Here is a 12,853-nt window from a genome sequence, read left to right as displayed (position 1 = left end):
AAAAAAAAAAAAAAACTATATCTTTTCTCCTATTAATCTGTCTTTTGTTAGTTAATTCACAGGCCCTGACCTGTACAACCTAACACAGTAGAGGAAAAGTTTTATTCCCAACACAGGACACTAAAAATTTCCAGGAAATGTTATTTATAAAGTGTTGACATTACATGGGGGCAATGCCAAAGTTACAATATTCAGTAAGAAAACCAGGATTCCAAATTGTTTATACAGTCTTGTCACCATTGCACAAAACAAATCTATGCAGAGAAAAACATCAGTGGCTCTCATATCAGGTAATGGGTCATAAAACAAAGTCTTAGGAATGAAATTGTGGAGGAATGGGTAGAAGAATGGGCAGAGAGGACACTGGAGTGGGACAGAAGGTCCAGAAGCGGAAACATGTGTATTTGGGAATTGGTGTGTGATCGGGGTGGCATCACAGATCACTGGGCAGAAGTCCGATTCCTGAATAGATGATGGGGAAACTAGCTCACCATGTGGAGAAAGGCAAAAATGTGATGCAAACTCACCCTACACACAAAAACAAACTCCAGTTGGACTCAAGACCTAAATGTGAATGGTGGACCCATGAAAGTAATAGAAGAAAAAAGAGATGTAATGTAGGAGAATGTCCTTGTGACCTTGGTGGGGAAGGGTTTTTTAATAAGACTAAATACACAAATCATTTCAAAAATAAGTGTTTCTCTTCAAAACAGGGTGTCATACACAAATGTAACAGATGAGTGATAGCCTGGGAGAAGATGTTTGCAATGTCTGAAATAGACAAGGGCCTAATATTTAGAATAGATGAGGAACTCCTGAAAGAAAATTTAAAAATACTCCGAACAGAAATCCTGTTAAAAAATGGGTGAAGGAATGACAGGAAGAGGCAGTTCACAGAAGGGAGAGACCCACATGGCTACACAATATAGGAAAAAAAGACTCAGCCTCCTTAGCAGGTAGAGAGATGCAAATTAAAATAACTATATTTTTCATACCAGCAAACATGAGAAGGCAGGATAATACCTAGAAGTATTGGCAAAGCACAGCCCCCAGGGGCAGGCCTTCTGGGGGGCAGGCAGCCAGGCCGAGTGAAATTAATCGTGGGTGTTCCTTCCTGGGCCTGTAATATGAGCACTTAAACAGGACTGCAGGCGGGTACAGGGATGTGTTTTGCAGCATCATTGGTGGCGACAAGTTAGAGCAATGTAGGTGCCCATCACTCTGGGAATGAGAAAGTGAAAGGCTGCAGATGCACAGAACGCAGTACTGGGCAGCAGACAGAAGCAATGAAGGAGGCTCACATAGAGTGACATGGAGAGACCATAAAAGAACATGGTGTCGAGTGAAAGAGTACGAAAGGTCATAATTTTGTACCACAATCGCTTTTATGTAACTTACAAAAACACTCAGTAGTATATTTTTCCATTGGAATCTAAGCTCGAAGAGGACAGAGATTATAGGGTTTTGATGGTCTCTAAATGTTCCCAACCTTTAGAACTTTGCACATGATAGGTGCAAAAGAAATAGTTCTTGAATGAATACCACATATGTTCATAATTAACATAAATATATGAAATACATTATATATGAATACATTAAATACACTGAAGTGGGGGCTTTCTTGGGGGTGGGGGAGCACGGGAATGAGGATAAAGTATGATGGGAAATGAAGATATGATGATAACGTTTCACCATCTGAGTCATAGGTTTATTCAAATTTTTTGTACCTGGCTATAGGGGAGCATTAGGAGAAAACATACCAAAATATGAATTATTCTTAGATGGTGGGAATTAAGGCTGACATTTTGGTTCCTGCTACTTTTCTATATTTTCTAAAAATTCTATAATCAGTGTGTTTTATTTTCATTATTCCCAAACCCAACCCTTGAAAATGTCTTTGAGAGGGGCAGTGCCCCAATACCGAGTTTCCCCCATTGCTTCTGTCAGCAACCTCCCACTTCCCCCAAACACCACGCATACACACACTTAGAGAACTGCAATATCGCTGGCTCAGCTTGTGCCTTGGTCAATAGGGAGCATCAGCAATCTCTCCCTTTTCTTCCAGACTGACCTCCTAGTTTTAGGGCTGTGTTTGGCTTCCCAGAATAGCTGACCTCTGGCCTTCTCTCCTGCCCTGCTCTGAGGGTTTGTTTGGATTCCTGGTCTCAGTCTTTCCCAGTTCATCTCAGCTTGGTGCTCTACCTCACTGTATTGGGTTGAATGGTGTCTCCCCAAATTAACATCGTCCCTGGAACCGGGCCTTGTTTGGAAATAGGGTGTTGCAAGTATAAGTAGTTAAGATGAAGTCCTATTGGAATAGAGTGGGCCCTTAATCTAAAATGACTGATCCTCAGAAGAATGTCCTCCAGAGAATAGGATAAGAGGCAGAAACACACAGATGATCACTATTTGACAACAGAGGCAGAGATACAAGTGATGTGTCTACAAGCCAAGGATCTCCAGGGAAACTAGAAAGATGAAAGGAAGGATCTTACCCTAGAGCCTTCTGAGAAAGCAGAGCCCTGCTATCATCTTGATTTGGGACTTCTGGCCTCCAGCACTGTGAGAGCATACGTTCTGTGTGTTAAGTCATCACGTTTGTGATACTTCATTACAGCAGTGCCAAGGCTAATCTATCCCGCTATACTCAACCAGGGCTTCACCAGGAGGATTTTCAGTGCCCAGAAAAGCCTCGCCTGTCCCCAGTCTCCTCCTGCTCTGGTATTCTCAACACCAAAACCTCGGAGGAAGAGGTCGACTTCATACCTTTATTGATGCTAAAATGAGCTCCAGTTGAAAAAAAAAAAAAAAGATGAGATAGGATTTAGTCATTTTCCTCTAATGAAATGTTTGTTTACTTGGTCACTGCGGCCAGCAGAGAAAGATATCCTCAGAATCTGGAAGATGCACTGGAAAGATTAAAATCCAGTGGAATTCTTTCTATTCTGGGGATATCACTGCTGAACCCACTTTGCAGTACGTCTGAGCCGGCAATGAACAGTTTGGCCAGGGCCACACCCTTCTCTACTTGCCGGGGCCAGGGTGGATCGCTGGAATCCTCACTACTCTCCCGCCCCTCTGCTATTCCACAGGGCTTCCTCAGCGGAGGAGAGAAGGAGCTGGCTCTTTTCTGCCTCCTCCTCTGTGTCTCTCCGCTGCTGGAGCTCCACCGGGCAGCGCTGAGAGGCCCCAGAGACTGAAGAAGCAGGGTCCCCACAGCTCCCAGACAAGCAAGCTGTCCTGGAAATAGCCGGGAGCTGGGCCCCTGTTTTGACTGTGCGACCGCTCCAGCTGTGCTGAGCCACCTGCAGGTAGAGCTCTGCTGGTTCTTCTGCACTGGGGTGCTGCTCACCTCTCTCCTGGGAGGACCCCTCTTCCTATAGCCGCTGTCCAACTCCTTCACGTCTTGTTCCCTCCAGTCCACTTTCTCCCGCCGGTGCAGTGGATATTTCCAGACTGCACACGGGAGTCACTCACTCATCTACTGAGACCTTCTGAGGGCTCTTCATTTACTCGGAAATGAAGTCCAGCTTTTTCTGTGGGAAGGCCCTGGCCGAGGTGGCGTGCTTCGGTGCCCTTATCCCCTGCAGCCCTGCCTGCCACTCCCCGTACTGTGGTGCTCCTCACAGTTCTTTACACGCGCCTCTTTCCCCTATCTGCGCTGAATATTTCATGTGCACTTTTTATGCCTAGCACCATCCTTCCCATTCCCTGCTGGCTCCTTATCTCTCCCATACCCTCAGGTTTCACTTGAACATTGTCTCCTTGGAGAAATCTTTTTTGTTTTTTAAGATTTTATTTACTTATTTGAGAGACACGCGAGTGTGCGTGTGCAGGAGGAGGAGGAGGGAGGGGGAGAGGGAGAAGCAGGCTCCCCACCGAGCAGGGAGCCAGACTCAGGGCTCCATCCCAGGACCCTGAGATCATGACCTGAGCCGAAGGCGGTCACTTAACCAACTGAGCCACCCAGGCGCCCTTCCTTAGAGAAATCTTTAAAACACATAGACACACACAAACACACACACATACACGTAGGGTCAGCTGTCCCACTAAGTCAGCTTTTTAAAACCACTATTTTACTGCTTAGCACTCAGCATGATTTGTAAAGCCCCATTTATTTGCATGATTGTTTGAATAATTCCTGTCCCCTCTCCTGGACAATCAGGTCCTCAGGGCAGGAACCTTGTTTAATCTTGTTCATCATTTCATCCCAGCACCAGCCTAGAGCCCTGCTCATACTAGAGGCTTAATGAGTGTTTGTTGCAAGGATGCCAGATTTTCAGATAGCTCTGTAAGTAGGGTCCACCCAGTTGTGATATTCTCTGGGTCTCCAGACCATACTCCCATCCTGTCCCCCTGACACCTATTTCCACATTTAATCTGTGAGTTTGCTGCTAGTAAAGTACATACCTGCATGTTGATGGGGTGTGCAGCGTACTTGATTAATGATACCCTATGATGATTAATTTATATAGCATTGTAACTTTTGTTTCAGAGAAAAGTCCTTCATTTCCATCATTTCCATTTGAGGTAATTTGTGCTGCTACTCATTGACTGATATTCTCTAGAACTATCTCCAATTTCTCCATATCTCTGATACTTCACACTGATAGTTGCACTTGTAGAGGAAATGATTTCTCCCCCGTTTTTTTGTGCGTAGTGATGAATCTTTTCCATGGAGATATTTTTCAAAAAATAGTCTCTGTATTTGTCAGGAGCTCTGCCTGCCCAGTTCCTTCCTCCTCTGCTCCTCTGTCTTTCCTGCCCACACCATTTCTTTTCACAGCAGTGTTTTAGCAACACTCCAGACTTAAGCATTCTCAGTGGTCTGCGCCTTTCCAACTGGAACTATTCCCTTGGCCTTTTTTTTTTTTTTTAACCGTGGAGCTCGCATGTACAGCCTATAGTTTTTCTAATTCTAGAAAGATCTTCAAGGGGCGGGGACAGGGGGTAGGGAAGCCTAGCAGAAATCAGGAAGACTGAGTAGAGGAGGTGCTGAAACTTAAGTTGTGTTCATTGGAGGGAACATTGTGGTGTTGAAAATCTAGCGGGCTCATTCCCACTGAGCTCTCTGGGGGAGAATTATGTACTTATTCTGGGTCAAGTTCTCTGTCAAGAGTTTTATATTCTTCATCTAATCAGGGTGCTGGTGAGGATTAGATTAGATGAGGAATATAAAATTAGATGAAGAATATAATCCTCACCAGCTCCCTGTGAGGACATTGTCATTAATTCACTCACTGACTCATTTATTTCTTTACTGAGCTAATATTCACTGTGTACCTAATATGTGCCAGGACTTTCTGGAGGTTCATTGGGATGAGGCATCTGAACAAGTAGGTGAATTTTGTTTTCATTATAGAGATTAGGGTAAGAGCCAGTGTTTGGGTGGGGAAAACAGGCATTCCATTGTGGACATGTTACAATTCTAACACCCCAGTTTTCCAAATAAGAAAACTAATTTCCAGTAGATGCTCAAGATTGCACGGTTGCCAGGAGATGGGACTGGAAGCCACGTCAGTCTGCAGAGCCAAGCTCTTGGCTCTCCATTCTACAGCCTTGAGGAAATGCCGCACGGCTGCGCTGGGCGCTCACTGGAGCCTGTCTCCTGCCCTTGTCCTCGTCTAGCAAATGGCCTCCTTTATCCCACCTGAATTCCTGTCACCCAATGTACACTGTCTTTCTGTATTTTAGAGGCTCATATTCTTGGCATAAACCCTAGAAGAAGACAATCCCATAACTTTAGGCATCAGTTGTGACCCAATGAAAAATTGTCATTAAAGGGTATGTTAATTAGCTCATTTCCTATATTGACTCATTAGTGAATGCCCTCGTGAAATGCCCTCTGGATGCTTAGGTAGGAAAATAGAAAAAGATGGAGCTAGCATGGGCAGAGGTAATGTCTATCCCTTCTCCTGAGGTAAGCCAGTCCCTGGATCTTGCTCTCAGACATGGAAGCCAGTGATTCTGGCCTCAGTGTGGACCTGTTGACTGGTATATATGCTCTCACTGCACCATACCTGCCCATGCTCAGGTTGGGGGCATCCCACGGTAGCTCATCCCCTGACATCTGATCCTTCTCTGCTTATGTTCTGTCTCATCAGATGCTCAGGCAGAGGGCTTGGGGCACACAGTCAGATCCCTGAAGGTATACTGGGAATTGATAGATAAGTGAGTGCTTTGAGGAGTTTTCTGCCAGGTTCTCTTAAGGAAAAAAACAAAAACAAAGCAAAACAAAAAAACCTCCGACAACTTGCTTTTAAGACCTGCAGACTTCGCAGCTTAAAAAATATTTTCCCGATGGTAAAAGAAACAATTTTCAAGTCATTTCTTGCATGTTAAGTAGGCATTTGTTTATACTACCAGCCAGGCTTTCAAACTTCAAGGAAATGTATTTTCCCCGGGTGTTGGTCTATAAAATTTGAAAATCCTAAAAATATTCAAAGCATGAGAAACAGGTGCAAAACACAGATTCTACTGGATGCTGGGAGCAACACGCTTATTCAACCTTCCAGTACTGCCTCAGGCCCAGGGTGGGCCTTTACTCAAGCTTTTTGGCTTCCTAGCTCCCTGGCTCCATATGGCCTGAGTTCCTATGTGCTTTGAGCTCTCCCTACCACAATACAAAGACACTCCTTCTTCTCCCCTCCTCTTTCCTCTTGCATTTTGATAAGTTTGCAAGCAGATTACAAACTGCCATCTCAACATCTTTACCTTCCACAATGGGATCTCAGTAGAGATCATAGCAGGTGGCAAATTGGTCTGATTTATCATTATTTGCATTTTTAATCTGTGGTATTTTAGGCTCAGAGAGGTTTTTTTTTTTATGGGTCTTAAAATGGCAACACAAACATTGATACATAATTCATTATCTGTTTTTTCATAATACCTGTGAATACAGTGAAGTCATCAACACTTTAAGCAAGATGAAGCTACAGCTTTAGCTTTCTTGCCCCCTACTCTTCTCCTCTCTGGTTTATTAGAATAAATTGCACAATCAGCAGCCTCCATGCTGATATTGTGTCAACACGAAAAGTCTTCTTAGTTGTAGATTTGTTGTTATTTGTTATTATTCCGATGACCAAGTGTTCAGTAACTAAGGTAAAGTGTTTCTTGGGCTTCCATAACTCCTTGACTTGGGAACAGGGGGTACTTTTAAATTTAAGCAAAAGGTGAGAGAGCAAGAGGGATACCTCCAGTCCCTGCTCTGTTTTCTCTTTCCTTCCAAATCCCTAAATCTCACTCCATGATTTTCCAATTTTCTGTTGTCCTTTCCTTCTCCACCTCTTCCTGCTCCCACTCGGTATTGCTGCTAGCATAACTCTGAGTTAGAAGAAAGATTAACACCTGTAATCCTTTTGGAACAACAGCTCTGTAGATAAGCAACACACATAGACAGGATGCCCTAGAGTTTGGCAAGATACCAGCAAAATAAGGGGATCCTCAGCAGTTTTATCAGAAGGCTGATCAGTGGAGAAAACCAGACTAATTCAAGAGAAATGTAAAGACCTTATTGTGTTCCTGGTGGCAGAGACTGTAACTCAACCTTAATTTTTCTATATACAGAGAGAGCCTCCATCAGGATGAAACACCTCTGAATAGCCCACCCCGTGCTGATATTCCCTTTCTCTGTGTCTGTCTCCTCCTCTATAGATAAGCCAGTTAACCAAAATGTCACTTGTGGGTGGTGCCCTCCAGGAGTTTAGTGGCCACTGGCACCATACAATGCAGCATATGATTGGTCTTCTGTTATTTAATGTGTGTTCTTTTGATCCCCGTAACCACCTCGTAACCTTCTGTAGAGCTTTCCCATCTCACTGTGTCTATCAAATAGCTCTATTAGATTCTTACGTGTAGGAAGAGTTTAAATCATAGATAAACATAATCACTTGCTTCCTCAGTTGGAAGGATTATGCTTTCAGGATTTCCTTCATTCCCTTCATCAAGAATTTATGGAATGCTTACTAGATTACTGAGCACCAGTCAAGGCATTAAGAAGGTCTCACTGGCCACACTGAGTTTTCCTATCTTTTTAGACCCCCAAAATGAGAGAGGCATAAGAAAAATCTTTGAAGAGATGCATCATTTCCAAACCAAAAATACTGGCTTGCTAGCAGGCATCTGACTTTAGCCATAATTTACTGGAGACATGGACATTGTCTGTACATCTTGTTAATGACTAGACTCTATTCTGGTGATAAATTACAGCGACTCAAAAACAGTAGACTAGACCACTGAATCTAGGTGTCCCTGCATGAGCTTTTCTAGTCGGGAGCAGCCGTTCCCAGAGCGAGTGTCTTAGAGGATCTGGAGGATGACATATGACACCTCCAGTCAGGACTGGATACCTTTTTTATACAGCTGATGTCACTGGGTCATCCACATACACGTGGCTACAGTCAGCCATGCCTAGTCCCTTTAAAGCAGGACAGACTTAAAGAGTGCATTTTAGAACACACACTTGCTCTTTATTCTTTTCTTACAAATTGACTTGTCTTTGGCTAAGCTGATCTCTTCTCTGAGAAGATTTATAATATCAGGAATGCACATACAAGGATAGTTGAATAAGTAATAAAGTTCTAAAGGAACGCTTGTGTTAATTTATAATGTGCCACTTGTCGACAATGTGAAAGACGTTATTTCAAACAAAGGTAACTAGCGGGATGTTAATAGCCAGCAAATGTATTTATGTTAGCTCTTATTTTGAGTAAGGCATTGCAATTGTAGAACACATTTGTCATCATGTTAGTAGTGCTCTTAATTGTTTCTAATTTTCATAATTTACTTTTTAAATCAAAATATCATGCTTTCCACAAACTTCCAGTTTTAGATACTATACATACTAAAATATGCCAGACTTGTGATTTTAGTAAAGGAAACAAGTGGCTCAGATGTAATTCCAAATGTTAGTCTAGCATTGTTTTATTTATTGTGCAATTAACCAGAAAACTGAATCCAATTTTTTTTTTTCTGGAATTTCTCCCCCCTGCCCCCCCCCCGCCTTGGGCCAGAAATATCTAAATTAATTGGATTAGCCATTTATTTACATGGCCTGTGAAGATTCAGTCTGAGACTGAGGGAAGAAGCACAACTCCACCCACCTTCCTTGGGACTTCATTGACCTTCTTGCTGGTTGATGGAGTTTCTTGTACAGAAACAAGGAAAGAACAGGCAATAGCTACATTCCTTGGGACCTCTTTGGGTAATCCCCTCATCTATACCCATCAATTTTTTTTAGATGAGGCTATGAACAATGCAGGATTAGGGAAGTTTTTCCACTTCAGTAGATGCGTCCAAGATAGGGGAACAGATGGCTTAAAATTAGTTATTTATAAGATTCCTTCATCTATTCACAGTCTGCAGTGCCCCACAGCTTTTTGTGAGCCTGGCTCTTCAGTCTGTGGCTGTGGGTGATACATTCCTTTAGAGAGGCTTCCATGGTCTCATGCATGCACACCTAAATTGTCTCCCCTTTGGTCCCAGTGCCTCACACTCCAAATCCTCTAATTCAGCTAACCTACCAGTGAAGTAAATTTCTACGACTCTAGCTTTCATCATTTTAGCCCCCTAATCACAAATTTCAGTGGCTCTCCATGTCCTACAGGAGAGCATCCAAAGTGTTCAGCCTGACACACAGAACCCTCTGACATCTGACCCCAAGCCATCTCTGCAGCATTCTTCCTGTGTGCCCCTAAAGGAAGTCTTTGTTCTAGGCCCATGCAGCTTCTTGGCAGTCCCCTGCCTGCTCTGGGCCATTCTGGACTTCACTTTCACTTGCCTCCTCCAAATGCCCACCTCTCTCTTCCCACTGATCCAGTTCCTCCTGCTCAGCAAGGCCCAGCCCCATTCTGTTTCCTTCTTTGAGTTCTCCCTGAACACCATGGTCCATGGGGCCTCCTTTGGCTGAATTGGTACCCATCTTTGGCCACCTAATTGTGTCCCGTACAGGGGCAGCTCTTGCAGGGACATCTTGTTTGGACAATGAACTTTTCTCCTGCAATTAACATCCTTTCCCAGCTCCATTGTTGGCCTTGCATGTGACACCTTTTTAAATGCTCCAAAGGCATCATAGGCTCTGACTGAATAGTAGGTTAGAAATGCTGAGCCTGTTATAGTTTCTACTCTTCCAGGTGTACCTTCCACAGTGGGGTATTCAATACCTTCATCATTCAGATAAAGACTAATGAACCTTGAGAAGCCCAGTGCATGAACAGTTTTCCCAGAATAGCTAAGAGCTGGCTCTGGGCTCTGAGTGCCTAGATTAGAACAGTGGTTTCGCTACTTACCAGCTACATGATATCTCTTTACCTCTGTGCCCTCATCAAAGATGAGGATAATAATGGTACCCATATTAATGGTTGTTTTTAGACACCTCCCTCAAAGAGAAGTGTCAGTTGACAGTAAAAGCACAGGATCACTCCACTATTGACTAGTGGACTTTGGAGATGGGTCTCCATTTCCCGGGCTAGTGTGGTCATTTAGGTATTCTCAGGGGGCTGGATTACAGGATTTTGCACTGGGCCCATCTACTGAGGTAAGAAGCCCAACTACACAGAGACAGTTTTATTTTCATTTCCACATACCTTTCCCTTAGCCCCTTGACAGAACAATAGTAATAGCTTGCTAAACTGAGAAAGACTGCAGGCAAGACTTTCTAGCATTGGATAGGAGACTGAATCTAGGATCAACACAGTCCAGGATGGGATCAAGAGCTGGACAAGACAAATCAAAGCCATTCAGGTGAGACAATCAAGAAGTCCCAGACCTGGTCTAGGAAACCTCCACAGGTGTCCTAGACACTCCTGAGCTCCCTGGGGCAGAGCAATATCATCCTGCCTGTGTGCTGCTTGTCTTTTACTATGTAGACTTGTGCTTAAGTCACCTCTTGTTCACATTTAGGTGGTTTCAAATATTTCATCTAATGGGCTGCTTTTCCTTTAGGCCTACATCTGGCAAGGTTGAGGAAATCCCCTTCTTCCCCATGGGCCAGAGAGACCCCAAGGCCCTCACCCAGGGTTAGACCGGAAGACAACCCATTTGACTACTGGACACACCTGGAAGAGCCCTCTGGGCAATCTGTCTGCAGAGTGGTGAGTGGGAGAGTTACCTTGAATTCAGTCTCAATGTTGGCTAGTCTGGCCAATTCGTTGCTTAGCTCCAGCGCGGTGAGGACAGGGTCTTCACTGGACAGAGACAGGTAGGCAGCGCTTGCCAGTCCCTTGTAGGCATTCATGCGGGAGCGCGAGTGGCTGAATGAGTCCTTCCGCTGCTTCTCGGTGCACTCGTTGCACTTGCAGAAGTAGTCGTGCGGCCGCTCTATGCGGGCGCCCTTGAGCAGGAGGATGTGCACGATCTCATACTCCTGGCAGTGCGCCGCCAGGATGATGGGCGTGATGTCGTGGGAGAAGCGCGTGCCGTCCTCGTCGTAGGCATAGAAGTCATCGTCGCGCAGCTCCTGCTCCAGCGGGCTGAGAGTCAGGCGCTGGCCCTGGGCGAAGGCCGGGTGGTTGAGGATGGCCTCCACGATGCGCACGTAGCCCTTGCTGATGGCCAGCAGCAGCGCATCCCCCACCCGCGCCAGGTTGTCCTTCTTGAGCAGCAGCTCCGTGACCTCCAGGTGCTCGTTGCCCACAGCCAGCTGCAGCGCGTTTTGCCCCATGTAGTCCACGCAGTTGAAGTTGAGGGTCTTGGACTCCTCCAGCATTTTCCTGACCACGGGGATGTTGCCATACTCGGCCGAGTCCAGGAAGCGCTCCTCCTCGGGTGTCAGGCTGGTGCCCTTCTCGTTGAACATGTAGGCAGGACCCCGGATGGCCTGGCGGCGGCCCTTTTCCCGCAGTGTCGTGTGCCGGCGCTGCATGTTTCTGAAGGTGCTGCTTCCCAACCTGTCGGGGTACAAGGCAGAGATGCTTGGTTACTCTCCCAGGGGCCTACAAGGTCCGCAGGGGCAGAGCAAACCCAAATTGTTGAGATGAAAAAGAATCTCACAATTGGGATCTTATGAGAAATTATGAAATCTTATTAGAAATCATTCTCCTGTCACTGAGATGAAGATGGGTTGGCTAACCTGAACTATTCCTATTCATATAAAGGAATGTGGATTCGGTTATCCAGCATCTGTACACCTTGGGTGGAGGAATGGTGGCAGACTGAAATGTGGGTTCAGGGGGAGCATAATGGGAGATAGAGAGGGTGTGGGCTAGGAATGTGGTCGAAACAGGACAAGGACTGTGAATTTTCTTTCCATTTGTGCAAAGTTCAGCACATCACTTAACTTCCCTGGGCTTTGATACCTTGCTTCTCTGTGAATTTACCTGTACAACGTGGATAATTTTTTGTGTGGGGATAGGGTCCATCAGGGGAATAAGTAGGTGACCTGTATTAGAAAACTGTGTTGGTTTTATTCTGTACCCTCCTGCCTGTTGGCATGCCCAGTTCCCCCAGGGCTCTGCTGTAGACTTGGCCACCTCGGATACTTCTGCCTTTGCTTTGGGTGCATTGCCCCCTTGAACTCCCTCACTGTGATAACCCTCCTGCCACACGCAGGCATGGCCACACGCCTCTACTTCCATATTTGGTGCTGTCCAGGTGGCTATCCTATATGGGGACTGTGCTTGCCACATTGCCACTTACTGATGGCCACTGAAGTGCCTCCCCTGAGGAAATTCAGCCCTAGCTTCCTCAGATCAAACCTGGATTTTTGTATAGATGGAAGAACAGGTCAGTTTAGATGCTGGGTTTATTTTTCACTTGCTCTTTGCTATTGTGGCAGAGTGTAGAGGTTAATACTAATACTACTGGTAATAATGGTTAAACATTTATTAAGCACCTATTCTCTGCACTATACTAAGAA

General features: G+C 45.1%; 1 protein-coding gene across 1 annotated transcript in view; it reads right to left on the bottom strand.

Annotated features, from left to right (window-relative positions):
* The window catches only part of TRPC7 (transient receptor potential cation channel subfamily C member 7), a 118,471-nt gene extending 106,086 nt beyond the window's left edge, over nt 1-12,385 (bottom strand). Inside the window, exon 1 of the mRNA XM_081827024.1 lies at nt 11,108-12,385. Coding sequence (XP_081683150.1) covers nt 11,108-11,860 — 753 coding nt within the window. The 5' untranslated portion in view covers nt 11,861-12,385. The remainder of the gene's footprint in view (nt 1-11,107) is intronic.
* Between the last annotated feature and the right edge of the window lie 468 nt (nt 12,386-12,853).

This window comes from Leptonychotes weddellii, chromosome 7 (assembly GCF_054177405.1).
Source record: "Leptonychotes weddellii isolate Sample4059 chromosome 7, ASM5417740v2, whole genome shotgun sequence".
NCBI lineage: Eukaryota > Metazoa > Chordata > Mammalia > Carnivora > Phocidae > Leptonychotes > Leptonychotes weddellii.
The sequence above is the reverse complement of the archived record's forward strand: the minus strand, read 5'-3'. Positions and strand labels throughout refer to the sequence as shown.